The sequence below is a fragment of the Solea senegalensis genome, linkage group LG14 (assembly GCF_019176455.1).
Source record: "Solea senegalensis isolate Sse05_10M linkage group LG14, IFAPA_SoseM_1, whole genome shotgun sequence".
NCBI lineage: Eukaryota > Metazoa > Chordata > Actinopteri > Pleuronectiformes > Soleidae > Solea > Solea senegalensis.
The window spans coordinates 9,446,256-9,468,184 of NC_058034.1; the positions used below are offsets into that span (position 1 = coordinate 9,446,256).

Sequence of the window (21,929 nt, forward strand, 5' to 3'; positions counted from 1 at the left end):
TCGATAGGAATTACATTTGTAGCCAAGGCAGGATAATGCAACGAGATCCTGCATGTGGGGGGGGACTGCTTGGTAATTTGATTATTTAACACAATTTATTTTAGAAGGGTCTGTATTAATGTATATGGAATATTCATATATATATATATATATATATCCATTGTTGTGAGAAGTCACCCAAGCAACCCAGCTTACAACTAACAATTTGAAACTGGGTCAGGGGAGATGAACAACCTGCATTTTTTATCCTAACAACACAGTGCCATATCTTTAACAAACAATCACAATCCCATGATCCTTTGCAAAATGTTAATGTTATCTGCCAACATCTTAGCAGTGCTGCTCTCCTCGGGAGATTATGACTCTGGTTGAGGGAAGATCCACCGGCCTGGTCGTCGTCTTATAGCTTAACACGAACCAACTTTTTGGTTTCACATTTATTCAGCACTATTCACTTGTTCGAGGAATGAGTATGCAACAAGACAGCCAATCATGAGCACCGTACTGGCTCTCTGATAGTGATGAGATTAACTGTTCAGGTATTGAAATTTGTTATCAAACAGCAACACATACATGTATTTCCATAGTAGGTAATACAGAGGATGTTTGGTAGATACCGCGAAGGTCAGTGGTTTGTATTTATATAGTCATGGTGACCACTCAAAGCTGCTTTACACTACAGTTTTGCCATTCACCCATTCACGCACATTTTCATACAGCGCATCCACGTGCAGCACATTTCCTGTCGCTCATCTTTCATACCCATTCACGCGCTGCCGTCAGGAGAAGCGTGAGGTTAAGTGTCTTGCCCAAGGACACATCGGCATGTACTAGCGAAGCCGTGAATCAAACCCACAGCCTTCAAGTGGAAAGACGACTCGCTCTAACTCTGAGCTACCATAGGTAGAAGTTTCAATACCCAGCCCTATAGTAGTGCGTTATGCTGCACACCTGAATGTTTCTCTTGTGTGCTTATTTAAAGCCAAAAGCATTGAAAGCACAGCTTAGAAGAACCAAAGTGCTTTAAAAGCAGTGTTAGATGACTGGAACAGAGATGGAATGCACATTGACAGGCAAGAGTGATATAAACATAACAGTGATGAGACACCATAGCACCAGTGTGACTAGGTTTGAAGGCTTAACTCATTTTTGACCAAAATGTCAGGAGATCTTTGTTTTTAGTGCCGTATCATCAGCACAGAGCTCCACAGTGTGTATTAGTAAGACAATGCAGAACAGAACACTTAGCTCCATCGGTTTAATTAGAAGGCTGCATGCCACCTGTGAATATCACTAATGGGAACTGTTGAATGTGGGAGTCATAATTACTCACACCAGTGTCTGACAGTTGTGCCAGTTACATGGAGTCATGGATTTATAGCGCGGGGATGTGAAAGAAACGGTGCAGGCTGTATTCACAGCCGAGATTTGGACGGTATGGGAGAAAATGCACAGAAAGAACATAAAGCATTTTCACTGGCTATAATCCTTTTGAAAATACTAGTTCTAACACTGCTACTGTACACACACCTGTGTTTGCACAGGCTTGTGGTTTAACTGTCTTTATTCACAAAGGTCTTTTTTTGGAATTCAGGAAGATTTGCTCAACCCGTGCTTGCATGAGTTGTTTTTTCATGTCAAGAATTAAAAAAACACAACATATTTACATTTTGTATGGTTGACTCTAGGGCTGGGTCAAGATATTGATTTGCTGATATACCGTTGCCCTTCCTTGGTTGGAAGTTACCTGGTTGAAGAAGAGGGAGTTTACTGCGGGATAATAGTGGAGAAGATGCTCCATCCATGTTCAATACATAGACTTTATACACTTTGTCCTCTATGTTGTGAATTAATAGAGAAATCCTGCACTTTTAACTTTGTTTTCTTCAGTTAGACAGATAGCGTGATGTATTGCAATAAACTGATTGTCACAGAATCCTGATACTATTGGTATCATGCACCATGTATCACGTATTATCGTATTGTGAGGTACCGTGTAATTGCCACTCCGAGTTCACTCTTTTGCCAGTTTCCATAATTATGGTCGAAACTAAATTGTCATGTTTTAAGAATACACTGACATGATGTATCGTTACTTTTCTGAATGCTTACCTTTCATTCTGTTAGCCAGCTCTCTGGTGCATGTTTATATAAACTAGTGTTTAAGGCCATTTAAACCTATGTATGACCTGGCCAACAAAACTGAGATCACTAATTCTGCATTTACTTCATTTCAGATCAAAATGAATGAATGCCACGAGCAGAAACAGTTAGAGTCCAGTAGAGTGATTGTTTTGTTACAGAAGCAAGAATGACATTTTCAAATGGGTACCCTTCAAAGTACAGGGTGCAGATGTGTATCTGAGCAGATCTTATTTATAGTTATGTCATAACAATATTGATTAATACGTGGGCCAAATGTAAGCGAGCTATGCTTCTGGGCAGTTTGCGGCACTTCTGCAGCTAATGTGCCCCTGCCACAATGCTCAGTCAATCTTAATATTCTGTACCAAGTTGTAAAATGATCCAGTGTTTTGATTCAGTAGACATTTTTACCTCAACTGCATTAAGTGATTACACTCTTTCAGTGTGTACTACTGTATATGAACCATTGTGTTGCAATAGTAGAGATGGGCTCAAAATCCAATAAGTAACTTAATAATAAGTAATAAGTTAGGTGAGTTGTGTTGTCCAATATCAAGAAAATTATTCTTTGCACTTTACTTAAGCAAGTCACCTGAGCACATTAAGACACCTCTGAATATTGAGTACAAAATTAAAGGCTCCATTCCCATCTTTTGTAACTTGGATTGCTCAAAGATTAGTCTGACTGTATAAATCATTATTATTTCATGAAAAGCGGTTGCTCTACATGCCCTACAATACACAACCAACTTCCCCGAGTTGCAAATAATGGATTGGTTGTGTTTCCCAGGAGGTAACAAAGTCCCCCATGCCTTTGCAAAATGCCACAGCATTTGATCCAGCCATTTAGTAAATGGTATATAAAAGCATCAAACATACTTGGCTTCATGGTGCAGTGCTTTTAAATTCATTGCCCCAGTAAAAGTCACAAGTGCACATCGTGGATTTTCACATACCATACTGGGTTTCACAATTCCCCATTAGCATGAAATACAATGGAGCTGTGCATCAAGGGCAGTGTGTAGGTCAACCGTGTAACTGCAGGACACTAAGACCTGCTAAATTCTGCAGTTTTATTTTGTTTTTTGGGAGGGGGATATTATAAGTAAGTAAAGTTGATTTATAAAGTACTTTTTCAGGAGCTGACATCAAAAATGGTTTCACTATAAAAGGTAAAAAGGAAGAGCCATAACCTTGATGTGTGCGCTGTGATTCCTATCATTGATCACTGCATGTTATAAACAAGCCACACGCTGTATACAGCAGCACTGCACCACTAATGGTTTACAAAACTCCGTCAAAGCTTTGCTGTTGCATGTCATTAAAATAACTGCAGCTAATTTTAGCTCTTTCATGTACAGTGAACAGTTGCAGACTTATTAACTTAATGTGTATACATCCATGAATCAGTGGTGCATTAGGAAACACACAGTCAGTGGTATATATGGTGCTGATAAACATGGCCATAATTTTGGTCGTTTCATTTCATTCAGTACAACCATTAAACAGTTACAGTCTTACTCTTATGTTATGGTAGTATTTATTTATCTGCAACCAAACAAATCAGCAAAAATACCATTCTTATTGTTAGAGTGAACCACTGCCGGAGGGGAAATTGTACAGTCAAATTTGCAAATGTGAACGATAAGATGTCCATCCATCCATCTTCTACCGCTTTATCCTCCACGTGAGGGTTGCACAATCTCAGCTGACATAGGGCGATAGGCAGGGTACATTCTGGACAGTTTGCCAGTCCATCACAGAGCCACATAGAGACAAACAACCATTCACTCTCACACTGACACCTACTGTCAACTTAGAGTGCCCAATCTACCTAATCCCCATATTGCATGTTTTTGGACTGTGGGAGGAACCCAGAGAACCTGGAGAAAACAAACACACACACACACTCACATGGGGAGATCATGCAAACTCCATGCAGAAAGTTGAACTCCATGTTGTTTTGGCAGCTCATACATACATTATCTGTTCATGTACAAAGGACTAACTGTATTGCACCTTGTTAACCTAGTTTGTTATTGTGTCACTGAAAATGCACAGCACCACTTGACTGCTATAACGCCACAGTGCACACACTGCACATCCTCTCTCACATCTGTGAGATTAAGCTCGAAAACTAACTGTGCACAATCAACAACAGCTTCTTTAAAGGTGCCGTGCCCCGTCACAAAAATAAAACCGCTTGTGTTAAGTCTTCGTCCGTGTGCAATCATATTAATGGGCCTGCTTTTGGAAAACATCCAGTGTTTGTTTATGGATCATTTTTAAAAAAAACACAAAAAAAAAAAAAACATGTTCTCTCCTATGCTGTTATCTGTGTAACCACCAATGCTGAATCTTTGCCAAGAATCTTGGACTCCATTGTTGCCACAACAACAGTGGGAAAAGACGAGAGCAGAGAGCTCATTATCGACAATGCCTTGAGTTTTAAGCGTTTTGACATCGTAGTTAGCAGATAAAAAGAATTAGACGGTGACACGATGTGACAATTCAGTTCACTTTCAGAGGAGATTGGCAGCACAAAAGGCAGTGTTCCATTGCTGAAGCTGTCTTGACTCTTGCTCTTGTAGGAGATAGTTAGGAGAGAGTTAGCATTGGGCCTCCATGGCTTTCTCCACAGTATGTTGACTTTTGCCCACTTCATCTCTCTGTTACCTTATCCTCCATATCCATCCATACATCTTCTCTCCAAAAACACCATGACTGTCATGAAAAGTCATTTATAAATAGATTCCCTGTTGAGAACCACTGGGTTGGAAATCAATTCTGGTCAGGTGGAAATTTGCGCTTGTCTACATAAACTGTACTTCCTGCTGGGATAATATAACCATTTTTTTGCACAAGTAAATCATTATGTCGGGTGAATATTATTGCCCAATAAGTAATTACAAAGCACTGGACTTTGAGCTTCACATAATCAAACGTCATGTCGTTAGTTTAGTTGGAAAAATGGATTCCAATTGATTATTTTCAATGTTGATTATTCCTTTTTTTTATTTTCAAAGCACAAGATTGTGTACTCTAAGAGCGAGTAAAAGTCTTATACCACAGATTGTGTTTCACACTCGATGTGAGGTGGCGCCCAGCGATGCACGTTTGCTAGTTTCAGACTGATGCAGTGGTCATGTCCCCGTCCTGTGTCCATGCTATTTACATTACAAATCCATTCGAGTGGCCACAGACATGGTGGTGTTAAAATGGCGTGAGGTCCGGTACATCCTTGGTATCCTCAGGCAGTATAATATAAAGTGGCTGCTCTTTTAAACAAACAAAAACCTAATCTGAAGCGAATGACAGCATTTTCCTGTTATTGCAAGGGTTCACTTTCAATGTGGTAAGATTTCTCTATGCAGGTGGATGAAAAACACGCAACACTCTGAGGCATTTTCCCTCACCATCTGCCAAATATGCCAATTTAATAGCAATCTGTCAAGGTGTATCGACCCCTGTCATTTAAATGGAATGTGACATGACACTCTTATTGGTTTATTGCATGTGGCATGCAGCGGTTACCGTTTTTGTTGTTGTTCTTAACGTAATGCTGTAAATGCACTTTAGAACATTTTCAGGCATATTCAGTTCACCATTGTTCAACATATTTCTCACATACAGGTTGTCCGCAAAACATGTATTTATTCGACCACCACCCAAAGCTACAGGTAACCTAAATAAACAGCAAAATACTAAAGCACATCATTATTTCTCAATTAAAATGTCAAATTATAGTTATTTACTTCCATATCTGAACCGAAAAATGAGTGTTTTTGCTTGATTAATGTCTGACCTCTCAGAGAAGAACCCCAGTGAGCCGTCTCAAATTTGGTTATAAAAAAGAAAGGTGAATTCAGTTTGTTATTTGCCAAATAAATAACTAATAACGTTTTACAAATTTACAAGTTTTACACAGGTTTTTGAAAGATTTGGATAATATGACAGGTGGTCTAATAAATGTGTTAAGCACTGTACATGTGTGATATATAAACACTGCTGATTTACACCGATTTAAATATGCCGTCATTCCGTCTAAACTATACTACTTAAGTTCATAAAATACATATATTTGCACAGCAGGGCTTGAATTCTGGATCTGTTACCCGTGTTTTATTTATTTATTTCGTTTCTGTGCATTGGAGTGGACATGTTTGTGTCGGCTTCTGCTCCCGCCAACTATTTAGGTGCACTGTGCCCCTGCCGATATGCCAATCATGGTGCTATTCCCGCTTCTGGATTTGGCACCGTTATTTAAGGGTAAAGCACTGACATGTGCATTGAGCCCTCAAATTTGTCCGTCTTCCAGGGGGTAGCTGCAACTTTGTGATGAGTGGATGACTGGGAAAAAAAACACCATTATTTCATTTACTGCCATAAAATCAATCTGAATGGTCCGATGCACTGCTAATCCGCTGCTATTTTAGTTTACACGGAAGGTAATCAGGGGGTCAGTATACCACCGAATTTGCATCGCATCCTCCAGTTTTAGGCACATTCATATTATTGTGTCTGTGTGCTGAGTTTGTATCCTTTGCAGACACACTGTGAGTACTCTGTCTCCATTTTTCTATTTCCAGCCAAGAAGTATGACAGTGGCGAATATCTTAACATCACCAGCATCACAAGGGACCAGGCTGGAGACTATGAATGCAGCGCTTTAAATGACATCGCCTCTCCTGACACCAAAACAGTAAAAGTCACAGTCAACTGTAAGTATATCTCTTTCTTCTTCCTCTTGCAAGTTCCTTTCCCCCACTACGGCCTTGCAGACACATGAGAGACACCTTGCCCGTCTACAGTGACACCGCTGCCGTGTCCCTGACTGTGCACCTCACCAAAGTGTACCTTTTAGAAGTTTGAAGAAGGTACAACGCCAGGATGTGGACATTTGTAAATATTTAATGGGAGAATTCCCGCTTTTCTGTCCGTGTGGGTGATTAATTCACACGGAGGAAAGGTCTGTCTGTTCTTAGCACAATTCCATTATGCAGGTAATGAGTCTTTCAAATGTGTGAGGAGACTATAATGAGGAGCCTGGGCATTTAATGAATGATACTGTGCTTTAGCTGTCGTGGTCACATGGAAATCACCACATGTGCAGGAAACTTAGTGCCATTCCCCCTTACCTAAGTGTTCCTTTACTCCACTTTTAATCGAGGGGATTCTTACTTTTGACAAAGCACATCAGGGTGTCCAAGTATTTGTTTCCTCACTGTGGCGGGTTCCGTTGGTCTCGTGGCCATTATTTCTATGAGACTCCCGGTTCTAATGAGCTGAGCATGAATGAAGATTTAGAACCCGGTTATTTATACCTCTACTGAGACATGTAGGTTCAAGGATAGAGAATTTTGACAGCTGGCTGTGACAGAACCAAGGACATTTTCATAACATAATATCACAATCACATGCCAACTTCATAAGCAAGACAGCAGGACTGTGTGGGTTTAATATCTACACTGCATTGATTAGGAAGACTTTCCTCTGCCATCAGAGTCACATAGCTTTAACACCAAAGCAGTGCAGAGCGAGAGGGAGCATGCTAAAGCTGGTCAAGTGTTAAAGCAGTATTTGCCGCCTGCACAGACTAATCTGAAGCTTCCACAGCTACAGTGCTCTACCTGTCATTGACCGGTTAGTCACTCTTGGTTACTTCTCAGTGTTACACTAAAGCATTATCCAGATACCTTGTTTTGGAGATTCATGTCATGATTTGTTTTCATTGGTTTCTCACAACTATACAATGATTTATGTCTAGCAGAATATTTTACACGGTATCTTAACATAAGTAGATAATTATATAGGTTGTAAAACAGACGTTCTGTGTTGCATCCAGCAATACTAACAGATCACAGGCCATAGTTTCTAAAAGTTAAACATCTATCTATCTTCTTGTGTCTCTTTTTTTGTGATTGAAAAAAAGACTGAGACGCCAACTGTTAAATTAGATGTAAATTGATTGACAGTTGAAAGAAAACCATGATTTTCAAAAAACAAATTATTTTAGGAACAAAATGAAACAGAGAATCAGTGCCACATCATTTCATAAATGATCAATATGTTCTAATATGTTTTTATAAACACAAGCTGTGGAAGAACTATCAGAATCTGTATAGCGTTTTGTTTTTTTTTAAATGATGATCTTTAAATGATTATGTGTGCTATAATCAGACACTGTTGATGGGTATAGCTCCAGAACACATAAAACATACTCCATTCTCTCAGACTGTGTCAAATCTGTATTCTAAATCTGCCTGCAGTGTTAATTGTAGCCTCGATGATGGGACAGCCCGTCTCTGTGCAAAGTGTTTATCTTTGTGCTCTCCCCCTTTAGTTATCGATATTTCATCATCTTTGACGTCCTAATCGAGCTAACTTCACAGAGTCTGACTTTTCTTGCTTCACAAGCGCCTAATACATGAAAGGTCCTGTGTTTTATTGTGGCTGTTAAGCATTCAAACCGCTGCGTGACCATAAGTCTTGGATAAACAAAAAGCAGTCGCAGACATTACAGCAGCAAAACAACACACATTCTTTGTTGACACCTTCAAACAGCAGCAAAAAAAAAGAAGAAAGAAAGCCATTGTTTTAGCTCCCAAATACATTTGCAAAAATGCTTGTATTTCTTCATGAAAGTAACCTCCTCCCTCGTCCTGTGTGGTGATCACGGACACGTTTATTTACAAAGATGGGCGGGGCTGAATGAATGACTTACAGTTGTCCACTGGAGCGGCTGATATGGCCACAGCAGGCAGAGCCTGAGCCAGCTGGTGGTGGCTCTTTGCTGCCTCCTCTCCAACCAAACGCTTCAATCCGTGAAAGAAAAAGAGAAGCGATTGCACCTTATCCCCTCAGACCACATTACTAATGCATTTAAAGGAATACTTCACCAGTTTGCATTTAGCTTTGTATTAATAGAATAGTGGTAGTTTTAAATTGTGCTTCTCAACCTCAGTTTCCCCTGAGTTGAGAACCATGTTCCTTCTTTTCTTTGTTACGTGCCCACCAGTGACACTTGGTCCTGCTAGCGTAACTGTTAGCAAAGATGGCGGTCACTGTTTACACACACGGGATGTTTCAAGGCTCGGACCAAGTGGCACTGGTCGTATAAGGGACGGGACCTCATTCCCAGAATGTAAACAGTGTCCGCCATATTTGCTAACAACTTCGCTAACAGGACCAAGTGTCACTGTTGGGCACGTAACAAAAAAAAGAATGAAGATATTTCGCGATTCAGGGGAAACTGAGGTTGGAAAGCACAATTTATCAAAAATGCTACCCCTATTCTAGTAATACAAAGCTAAATGAAATTGGTAAAGTATTCCTTTAAGTGTATAGATACATGCTCATATGTTGTTTAACTTGGGTCACAGAATGTACTTTGCACATTCCATGATAACATATTGTGCAGTTATGAAATCTTTGTGGTCATGGTTCTGCGTTGACTCTGTCAGAGTGTCCTTTTTGGTTGAAAGCAGTTCAGTTAAATGGAGTCACAAACAACAATCAGTCATAACTGCGAGACAATATTTATCTTCTATCGTTCTAATGAGGGAGTGCAAGAGTGAGTGACACTGACATTTCATGGGTTAACAGTCTAATTAATTGTGTGTTCAAACAGATTCTCGCTGCATTCAAAACAATTCCTTTATACGCTAAGAATATAGTTGACCTCTGGGATAATTGCAGATTAAGGGCACTAATTAAAATAAGCAAACCAGAGTAATGAAAACAAAATTAAGCTCTTGCATATTTGGAGGTTTAATAACATTAGACCCTCCATAACACTAAGCCTGCCATTTGGTTTTAAATTATATTAGGAGGCACTGTAGTCATACACTTTTTTCCAAGAGTTAAGTCCAGTACATTTAACCTCTGCCTGAATGTTTCTGAGACTGCTGTAATCAGACAACATTAAGCAAATTATTGCCAAGTGCCTCTTGTCTTTGTACAGCCACTGATGAATGAACGGTGATACTTTTATCAGCCAGACCTCAATAATGGCGCGTAGAAGGTCGTGTGAGAGTCAGATTGCCTCAAAATCCCTGCTTAGTGGAAGGATATTTGAGGAGTGATTTTTTTACCTGATGAAATTTGATCTCTGACCCATTTTTCAGATTTACATATTCATCTTCACTGCAGGTGGGTGCAGCTATTGGCTGAAATCCTCACTTCACACTGAGACTCAAAGGCATAAATATCACATCGAGGTGACTGAGTCGGAGGGAAGAGCGAGAAATAAACCTCAGTGAAAAACCAACGCCTGAGATAAAAAGGCAGTGATTGATCAGTTAATGAAGCAACCTCGTCAAATCAATGTGTGCCATACTAAATACATACATATATGCTATATCCATAGGAACAATAAGAAGGAAGCTTTTCAAGCTAAGAAATCAATTGCATTGCAGTTTAGAAACCTCACACCCTCCGGCGACTGCAGTCAGCGCAAACTCCTCATGGAATTAATGACACAACAGAGTTGTAAGGTGAGACTTGATGGTTTTCACACAATTACACTCACATTTAAGGAAAGGACACCGAAATGTCTCGTTGATACCACAACAGATGTTCCCGACCATCTCTCTCCCTCCACGTAAAGCTGCCACAGGCCCATTTTCAGAATGTGTCAAATCAGTTGATGCCAAGTTAGCAGCAAAAACTCTTGAATAATTGATGTGGAGAAAGAATGTCCTGCTGTTATTCTTCTATTTCTTCTTTTTTTTGGTTTCTTCGGCGGTATCTCCACCTGTCCCTTTTTTTTATTTGATGCAAAATCTTTTGACGTAAAGTTACTGGTGATGTTAGTGTCACCTTTCTTGGAAAGTTTGAGCAAAATACGCTGTCTCCCCCAAACCTCTCCTTAAAGCCCTGCAGTCACTGGACACATAGTTCTTTTTTTTTCCATCCCCTCCTATGTGGGTTGAACAGGTTCCGCTGTCTCTCGCTCTTTAACGTCACATGTTTTTTTTTCACATGCTTTGCAGGGGAAAGCTGTGCCCTTTGTGCTTCCGACTCTCCCAGTCATTTGTACGCCTCCTTCCTCCTCCAGTACCCTACAGCTGTGAATTCTGCTCACATACTCACCACGGCTGTGTTCACAATAACAAGACCGCCTTGCTTTCTTTCCTGCTTACAGTAATTGGCTAACAACGCTGTGATCATTTTCAATTAATTATGAGTGTGGACATTAGAAGCAGAATAAGCAATTAGAGCCATATTGATGTGTTTCTGAGTACTATTGAGATGCAGGAACGTACCAAAATACTGCTAATTCTTTACATCGCCTTGCCTTTTATTTGGAATGCAGACCCTGCCCTGGTAGATACACCCACAACATGCTCCTCTGACTTCCTTGACACAGTTGTGCGGGGTTTTCGTAATCATAAATATGAGGCAACGCTTGTTTACTTGTGGCCAGGAGACACTTCATGACCACCCAAAATTACAATGTCAAGTGATGACATGAATATAAACAACTATTACTGGAGTGTGGGCATGTTTCCAAAGTATTAACTTTTGTTTACATAATTAAACACTGCGGCATGTATTCACAGCATTCACGGGTTAAATGCGTGTCCTGCATATAGTGTGTGTGCCCATGTTTTGAGTGTTTGTGTGTGGTTGTGAGGACATTTTTGACTTTTCCTCACAATTTATTTTGAAGGTCTTCTTGAGTGTTAAAAGTGGTTAGGCATTAATTGGTTATCGTCCTAACAAGAATAGCCAAATAGTTTAGGGTTAGTTAACATCAGACTTTTAAGTCTCAGCAGAGCATTTGTGAGGGACAGTTTGCCGTAGCCATTGAAATTGTTTGGCTTCCACTTTAAAAGAGAAGGCTTCCTGCAATTGGATTCTGATCCAGTCTTAAGTACTTCTAAAACCAGTACCCTCACGCTGTTAGGATGTAAATCTCTCTCTCTACATCTCTCCAAAGCTCTCATCTTGATTGCAGTTTGGATTCCTCTCTGAATGCGGGGCATAGATAAGCAAGCAAAATTGTGATCTTCCGCAGAATAAACTTGCTTGCAAGGACGACTTCAGAACAGGTTGATGTCGAAGGTCTTTGTTCATCTGCATTTATTTAAGTGTCCGACCGAAATGCATTCGTATCGTTGCGGAAATGAACTTTGTATAGGTTTCCATAGTTGCTGTCTTACTGTGCCGTGCATTCAATCCTACATATTTTGGTCGTTGACTTGACCTCAGCAGAACACACTGCAAGCTTGTATTGTGCATGTGGTAATATAGGTAGGATTCAGTCTTCCTTGAACTGCTTAGTATTAAACAGAAGCAATAGCTTGAATCCCTGTTGCTGTAGACCAACATAACCCTGCACGCTAAGCTGATTATTTATATGCTCTGCATTGTATGGAAAGATGGAGCACAATGTTCCACAGCTGTTCTGAATAGAAATCTTAATGAATTAATAAATCTTGGCAGCAGAACCATTCCTGACTGACAAAAAAACAGGACAACGAAGTCCACAGATGGCGGTGGGGAACAATGTCTCTGTGTGTAAGCTGCTAAGTCATGCACTGATGAGTCCATTTCTTAATTGCAATGAAAACTCATTTTCAAATCTGGCTGAAGAGGTATGGTTATTAATTGATCTTTTAATTAAAAATCCTGTGTACTCTGGGTTCTCTTGGCAAACAATAGTTTGTAGCTAGTAAAAATCATATTCCATCTTGAAGCACACCAATTAATGCTTAATAACCACATTAGGATTGCTTAAGGCAAGCAGCTAAGTAAAGCCACGTTCACTGAGGTAAATAAAGAAAGTCCAGGTCATACAGAAGCCATTAACATGCTTGTATTCATGCACTTTCAAAGCCAAACACCACATGATGCAGATGTGATTGAAGTCAGTCATGTGGTTGACCCTCAACTGCCCATTTTTTAGCCTCATCTGTGCTATTCCTGGACCCAACCACTCACCTCCATCTGGTGGAGTCACCATGACTCCAGGCATGATTAACAGCACCACTAGTGCATTCTCCAGGCACTAAATTACCTGGATTATTGAGCTTTCATGATGTTTAGTGCACTGCTTTGCATTATTCTACCAATCCCGGTGGTGCCTTGCACAATATATGATGATTTAGGACACGTCAGTGTGTTTGAATTGGGAAAATAGGATTGGACTGGATTTTATGGCTGTGATCTGTCTTAAGAGATCCGAGTGCCAAGTTCTGAATTAGAGAGACTTTGTATTATTGATATGCATCTAACATTTTAGCACATTGAACCACACGCAAATCTAAGGGGGCTGTTTTTTTCTTGGTTTTGCAACACCTGAGTGACTGGAAAAAAGAAAAAAAACTACTTTTAATTAGTTCACCTTTGCAGAACTTTTGCCTGGTGAACTTGTATGTGAGAGCTGCATTGGATAAGATAGATGATGATATGCTTGGACCTACAATGACTCATTATAAAAGAGGGGTCGTTCGTTTTGTCTTCCCTTTTATTACAGTACCACAAGGGATAGCCATTCAAACGATATATCAAATCTAATACTGCTTGCCAATACCTAAACCAACGTTTGATATAGGGCAGGCATCCATGTTCTATCTTTGAAAGAAGGCTTAGTGTTTATTTGGCAAATAGATGCAGTTGGTAATAAATACAATGGAAGTCATCAAAATGTTCCCTCTCCCAAAAAATGTTTTACAAGCAATTTTACAGTGGTTTTGTGTTTTCAAAAACAACACCAGCTCCATTTTTGTTTTGTTCATGTTTTTCTAATTCAACCTTCATCTCAGGCTTCAACAAGTAGCTCAGACCTATGTTGGTGGATATGGTGGAGCCTTGTAACTTTTTGAAGTTACTCTCTTTTTCTTTTTTCTTGAAAGTCACATTGAGATTAAAATCTCCTTTACAAGTGAGAACAAAATAAGAACTTCAAGTATTGACATACCTGGCTCGGCCACCATGTCCACTATCCAAGTAAGTGGATACAGGGCGACAGTCGGGTCACCCCTGGTGCATTCAGGGGCTTCAGAAAATCACTGGTGCTGCACAGTGACACCAGTGAAGGATTATGAGGATTCACTAAGCCTACGTCGGTCAGCATTATGCATCGATTTTGTCTCTTGTTATTGTTTACTTATATTTCTATGATACAGAGATCTGTTTTTTTCCCCCTTCCTTTTTCATTGTGTCTTTAATCGTGTGATTTTGCAATCCTCTTATAGGTTTTGTTGCACGTTGTTAAAGGTCTTCTGTAAGTAAAATCTGATAAAGCCATGTTACTGCTCTATAAGCTTTTTTTTTTTTTTATTGGATGGGATGGTGACATTAAGGCTGGCTGTGATTTAAATGGACACAGATCTAATCCGAGAAGTTTTCTTTGGATATTTCATAAACACACACCCACAGGTTTTCACCACGCATGTACTCAGACGGAGCAAACACAGCCAGTTAAGGAATAATAATACCCTGCAGTGTGGCGTCCAATTGCATATACACTGAAACATCTACTGGAGAAACTTTGCCATATCTCCCTTGCTTGGTTCAGTGTTTCAAGTCATTCACTTTGTTCAGCCTGGCCACAGAAAAAAAGGGGGAAATAACTATATAATTGGCACACGTACGCAGGGACAGAAAATCAACATACACTAGTCGTGTCAATGTGCTCATGAGGATGCAGAGGAAGGTTTGTCGGAAAGGTTTATCCATCATCACAGAGCACGCCGTCACCTTACTTTGCTTCTCCTACATGGCCAGATGTCACATGTGCATGTAATGCTCACCCTTTCTTTTTTCCATCACACAAAGATCTGTTACATCCCACCTCATCTGTCTATGCACTCTCTCACAGAAAGAGACTGTTCACACAGGGGGCCCATGCTGCTTTCTCTTCATTGAAATGGGACTCAGATGTTTCGCGGCACCCGTGTCCCTAGAGTAGTGCAGATATTTCCTTTAATTAAACATGTTGTCAGACCTAGCATAGGCCATCCAGACAGTAAGAGAGTTTGATGGCAGTTAATACCTTGGGAGTTCCGTTTGCTGTGGCAGCTTCAGCTGCTGTACTGAGGTCATCCTTAGCAACATCTCCAAGAGCAGCTGTATGTAGGCCCTTAGCCAAGCTATTACGCGGGGGATACAGGTTAGAGGTCTGAGAGACTGAAAGGCTCATTGTCTGCTATTTAATTTAAGGTTATTAGGATTATTAATGTTCAATTTCTCTCTTAACTTACATATATTGACTATATATATATATCTGTACGAGTAAATATTAGAAAATTAAAGGCCACATCAGAGAATATTACTCACAGCATTTATCCATCCATCCATCCATCCATTGTCTAAAACTGTATCCTCCACATGAAGGTCGCGGGTCACTGGAGCCAATTCACACATTCATTGAATATTAAAATTCTAAAGTGGCTACACTGTTGAAAATGATTTTCGGTTCATCAGAACCAGCTCCTCTATGGTCACTGGTCTACTTTCTCCAGTTTAAGGGGCTAAGCTGAATTTAAACTGGACACACAGGTAGTACTGACCAGCAGCTAAATAATGTGATTTCCTGATATTGTATAGCAAACTTTCCGTAGCAGCTAAAAGCAACTGCTGTCAAGTGATTGAAAATCATGTGAAAACATGCCTGTTAACTTTAGATTTTAATGTTAGCTAAGCAAACCTCCTTTACTTTGTTTCTTGAGGGTCTGCAGTGATTAGTAAAAGACAAATTTCAGCTCATGTGCTCTACATTTACTGTTAAACTGTCGTACAAACTACTTAATGTGAACTATGTTCTCTGCTCTGCTGTCACTCACTGCATTCACATGCAGCAGGAGGGAGAGTGTGGAGCAGTTGCTCATTTGTTACGCACTGTGCTGTTCCCTAAAGCAGCTCTGTTAACGTTCCGTCTTCCTTAGAATGTGGAGAGGAACCGGCGCGACTTGATGGTGGGTGTTGTGTGCAAGTTGTGAGTGATAATCATTAGTAACATGTTGATTTGAAATGATCGTGCGATATTTTAGCAGCAGCACTGAATGACTGCTGGTGAAACACTAGCCAATAATTCCAAATGTAACCAGTGTTTTAATGGTCGCTTTGTGACGGGAACAGAAAGGCAAAATAGGTTTTGTCCATTGTTCTAAGTCCATATAAATTCTTTTAATTAATTTTGTTTCTTTCAAAGCTGTGTTACTATGTGCAGGGTAAATATTTGAAGTACAAAAGGACTTGGATGCTTTAGAATCCGTCCATATGTAAAGCTTCTTTGAGGACATTCGCTAAGACATTTACAGTGCATTACAGGACATGAAAGGATGCCCCATTCTTCATTCACAGAACCTCCCTCTGCTATTGAGTCTTTGATTTTTCACTAAGCCATTTATCACCATGCAGTGCACTTCTTTTCTTTTTCTCAACAATGGGAATGGCTGCTGCCCCCTCTCCTCCCCAGCTCCACCTCTGTAGATGGTTGAATGTTGGGTTTATATTGTGTAATGTGTTCACTGACCACAAAGTTGGATCTTGTCATTTTCAGGTTCAATTCCCAGTGTTTGTGTCTGACTCTCACTTAAACCTGTTTCCTTTTTTTTCCCCTAGTTGCTCCAACTATCCATGAAGTAAAAACCAATGAAGTTGGACTGGGACGCACAGCTCTGCTAAGGTGTGAGGCGGCTGCTGTGCCTTTTCCAACGTTTGAGTGGTACAAGGGTGAGAAAAGGTGAGCCCAGGTGTTTGTAAGTGATACGTGGCTGTTTTTACTGTACACATTTTATAACTAGCATTTTGTATTTGTATATAAAAGGTACAGTGTATAGTACAATGCAGTTTTCTATGTGATCCATCAAAACTCACAGAACTATTTCATGTGTGCCTCGGCCCGTTCTAAATAAAATCTTTGCCTGCAACTGGCTTAAATCATTCTCGGCACATGCATCAATCAGTCTCGATTCAAGTGTCAGTTCTTGAATTTAAAAACCAAATTACCCCCATTACCCACCATTTACTCACTCCTGGTGAGCACAATTTCAATCAACTCACACTGTGCTAATTGTAATTATGGGGTGGTTTCAATTAATTCAAATTGCCAAGGAGGCAAGTTGTCATGAGTCTTCTTTACTTAATTCAATGACTTTTTTTATGGCTTGAAGGCGATTTCTTTACCTTCTCCTCATCATGGATAGGACAAGCACAGAACACGTGAAAATGTATCAAATCAGTTTTCCATCCATCCTTCTATATTCTACCGCTTTATCCTCCACACGAGAGTCACAGCGGGCGCTGGTGCCAATCCCAGCTGACATATGGTGACAGTCGAGGTACACTCTGGACAGGTCACCAGTCCATCACAGGGTCACATAGAAACAAACGACCATCCACTCTCACACCTACAGTCAATTTAGAATATCTAATATGCCTAATCTACAAATCTGCATGTTTTTGGACTGTCAAAACCCAGGTCTTCTCGCTGCAAAGGAAAGAGTGCTAACCACTACTCATGACTATTTCATAAAATTGAAATCTTACCCATATTGTGGTTTGACTTACGCCATCTGTTTCCGCCCTTTAGTTTTATCTCATTTGCATTTGCAACATTTGCAACATAAACCTTTAATGTTAAAATGTGTGACTGCCATTTCCCCTTGTCTGCCAGTGCAAACAGTGGTTGTCATTTGACGTCCTCTTCTCATCATGGTCGGCAGAGGCTAATGTGAGGAGAGAAAAAATAGATAACTCATCTCTAATGTCAACCAAACCTATGGAAAAGCACATTTTCACAAGCTATATGTAGGCTCAAGTAGATCCGTTGCTTGTTAATCATGCATTTCAACCTTTTTAGTTAACTGTCTACATACCCTATATCACCATGCACAATGCCATAACTTATAACTTAATAAACAAGCGTGATAGTTACAAGCATTATCCTAGTCTTGGCGGCGCTACTGTACTGTATTTTTTTCATAAATGACGCAGTTTGACACCCAGCCCTTAGTGTGACAGTGATATCTCATATGTAATGTAACTGTGACTTTGTTTGCATGTGCAGCAATATTCTAATTTTAACCTGATTAAGACAAAAGTCTGTTTAAGACACTGCTAATGCTCTTATTACCCGAGCTTCCATAGGGAAATACTTGCAATAACCAGAGTATATGATTTTGCAAGATATCTGCCAAGATAACGAGTGTGTGTTTATCTAACATTTATTAAGTCCTTTTGGTCGGAGAGCAAACAGAGCAACAGATTTGTTTGTGTATATTTGCTGGACATTAGGTTATGCATAATATCTCAACTCTGAGTGAAACTCGGTGCTATCAGAGCCAAATTAAAGATCATGACCCGCATAGTAAGGCCAAGAGACATAAACAAATCTGCTCCCCTGGGTTTGTTCTGTTTATAAAGAGAATAATCCCACATTCAGGATGCACAGCGTATGCCATTACAGAGGGAATTTTAATCTCTCTGCGCTGTTGAAGATCATCATGACTGCCAATGTAAACAATCAGACATTTATCAGTTTCACAACTGGAATAAGAGTGATTGTAATCCCCTCGCAACAAAACAATGAACATCATGTCAAGTGGCACCCAGCTGGTTCACCCCCGGCTCATCTCTCTCTCTCTCCTCTCAGTCCTTCACATTGACTCTTCATGTCAGATGGCGCACACACCCAAACGTTAAATAGATCTGTTGAAGGAGGCAGTGAAGCACTGGAAAATGTGTAGATCCAATAATGGATGACAGACATGTGTACCGTATTGTTTCTCTGTGAAATGGATACAAGCTTCATGTGCATTGATTCTATTCTCTTTTTTTAGGATTATCAAGGGTCAAGGCATCGACATCAAGAGCCTCAGCTCCAGATCAGTCCTCACAGTGACCAACATGACAGAGGATCGTTACGGGAACTACACATGCGTCGCCTCCAACAAGCTAGGGACTGCTAATGCCAGTCTGACTCTCATCCGTAAGTTGCCATTTTATCTGCTTGTGACTAACTGGAGTTGTGATAAGTCCGATCTGAGTGCCTCAGGAATCAGTGGGAGTTTTTGCTCTCAGAAGTGTTCAATTTTGCTGCAGCAATCTTTTTAGAACATGATTAAAGCCAATCAGTCTGTGGAAGTTGTTTAATGTTTCCTAGTTATCTTTTTCTTTTGTTTTAAAGAATTGTTGTCTAATACGGTTGCAAAGTCTGTATGCCTGTGGGTGGGTGTGTTGAACATCTGCCTTTAAAGGTGCATGTGTAGTAGAGGGAAAAAAAAAAACACTCTTGAGAACAAATGTTTCTTTGAGGTAAGAGCATGGTAATTAAAGAGACACCAACACAGGTCAGTTATGTTGCAGTTTCATTCAGATTTTCATAGTTTCATAGTTTTGAAATCAAGTCTAAGTTTCCGAGCAGGCAGATAATCAGACGCCAAGCTGCAGCTGCAACTTTGACAGTGCAGTCTTGTTTAATATGGTTTGGGGAAACTATATATCTGCATTTATCATTACTTTTGTGTTCACTTTCAAAATACTGAACAGATAAATATATAAAAAGAAAAGCATATACATTAATTAATTAGCTTTACTGTTTGTCCTTTGATGGCTACAGGGAAAAAGATGTTGTTTAATTAAAACAATAATCACCCACAACATAACAGAGACATTTTGAAATATTCACTACTTCGAAAGATGCTCATGAACTGTGCTTTTGCAGATATACTTTTCCATTTAACGTGCAAGATATTTGTGTAAGAAACAGTGGCATCCTGTTGTATTTCATTGTAGAAAAAAAAAAATCACTCAGGATAGTTTGGATGCTGAGCTTAATAACGTGATGACTGTGAACTGTCTTCTCTGCCCTCATTCACTTCTCCATCGTCTCCTACCTGCTTGTTAGGCACTGTGTTATTCCCAGAAGGAGCCGTCCTCCTCTCATGTTAGGACTTAGAATGAGTCGATGTACTGGGGAGGATTTGATGGCGGTTGCCGCACTCACACAGTGAGCAAGTCGTGATAATCATTAGTTGCACGTTGATATTAATGATCTTGGGAAATTCTATCAGTGATCTAGCAACAGCTGTGTGCATCTGCTGAATGGATGCAGGGGAAACACTGGGCTGTGCCGGTGAACACATGCATTTGAACGCTCAACCAATAGCAAAACACGATGTATGTCTTTCAAAGATAGCACACAAATGCCCTAGAAGACGTCATGGTTTTTTCCAGTGGTAAAGTTTGAGTGGTTGAAAGAAAGAGAGTTTGTCTTAAAGAAGCCTTGAATACAAATGATACGCTGTCATGGTCTATTTTTATGATATGATGGACAGTGGGCTGAGTTTATTGTCGATAACAGGCTGAAATAAATGACTGAAGCTTAAACACACTGGTAAAAAGGCACAATATGCACAGGTCAGGATGAGTCATTGGTCTATTACAAGGCTAATTGCTAATCCCAATAGCTGGCTGAAGTTCTTTATTCATCATTAAACTATGATATAGGCCTATTATGTGAAGGGTGTTCAAAAGACCATGAAGATTCCCTTAGGCATATTCCCATTGTTGTGCTTACCTACCAAGGTCTATCAACTGCTGAATTAGTGAGTGGGAGTACAAGGCTTTTTCATCCCTTTGCAAAATCAGGGTCACATCATTTTATTTTTCTATCAAATATAAATTCTTCACTTTAAACCGATATTACACTTGTTTGATGAGTCTGTAGTCAATGCGGGCTGTTTTCATGTCAAAGCTCACTCCCTCAAAAAAGAGGCTTTAAACTGCTTTCATTCCGCAAATAAGTTTTTATGTCTTGACATATTTGTGTACATTCACAACCTTGTTGACAAGAACTCCACTTCTTATGCAGCGCCTCGTGTTGCACTTCTTGGTAGGACTTTGATAATCCTACACTGTATTCTTACACATTTTCATCATTTTGTCCGCTGCTTCACTTGCCAAGCGCACACAAAAGCAATGACAACAGGGAGCAGGGAAAGCACTTTTCCCTCAACGTTTTAGAGTATGGTTGACAATTCCGCTTTAATGTATTCGGTGATGAAATATGAACAGGTGAATTAAATTATTCACCAGTTTGCACTGCACGCTCTGATGATAACATTGTCCCTAGCAGGCCACAGAATACGAGAAGATATTTCCGTGTAGTTGGCAATTGTCAAAGGAAAAAACTCCACTCACCTGTTTGTGTATGCACAAAGAACTTCAAAAGCTTGTCTGGGGTCCTCAAATGGATGATCTTAATGTGACACAAGCGAGGCCTCAAAGGCAGAGCGGCAAAGAACCCCTCAGAACAGACAGAGGAGGCAGCTTCCTGTACTGCCACCTCCAGCTTATCTCCTCTTCTCTCACTCTCTCTTCTCCCCATCTCGCTGCCCTGTCATGGCTTTGTTTATCGGATTCTCTAATCTCACTTTCTTGCTCTCTCACTCTTTCATCCTCGCCGTTTCCAGCCTTGGTGGTGATAAATGAACGATGAAAACCTTTCTTTGTATCATTCTGTTCACTCTTTCTCTCTTTTTTGTGATCTCCGCTAATGGCAGAGAGGGCAATTCTGCTGTTGCTCTTGATGAGAAATGGCAAGCAATCATTCCAGTGCATTCTAACGGGTATGCTGATGCAAATAGCCGTACCCAGAGGTTGGATATCACCACGGGTGACTTTAGATTGCTGTTTTAGAATTAGTCAATAGCTATTGATAAACAAGATGGGGAAAGGGGAATGGTACATGCATGTTTGATCGAGCATGGCATATGGCGGTGAATTGTAAGTGTTAAAAGATGAGGATGGTTAGTATGTGAATGTATGTG

The 21,929-nt window shown here is 40.1% G+C and overlaps 1 protein-coding gene across 1 annotated transcript in view; it reads left to right on the top strand.

Moving 5' to 3' along the window:
* The window catches only part of negr1 (neuronal growth regulator 1), a 132,636-nt gene that overhangs the window by 77,582 nt on the left and 33,125 nt on the right, over positions 1–21,929 (top strand). Inside the window, exons 4-6 of the mRNA XM_044044474.1 lie at positions 6,735–6,866; positions 16,720–16,840; positions 18,939–19,087. Of these exons, the coding sequence (XP_043900409.1) occupies positions 6,735–6,866; positions 16,720–16,840; positions 18,939–19,087 (402 nt within the window). The remainder of the gene's footprint in view (positions 1–6,734; positions 6,867–16,719; positions 16,841–18,938; positions 19,088–21,929) is intronic.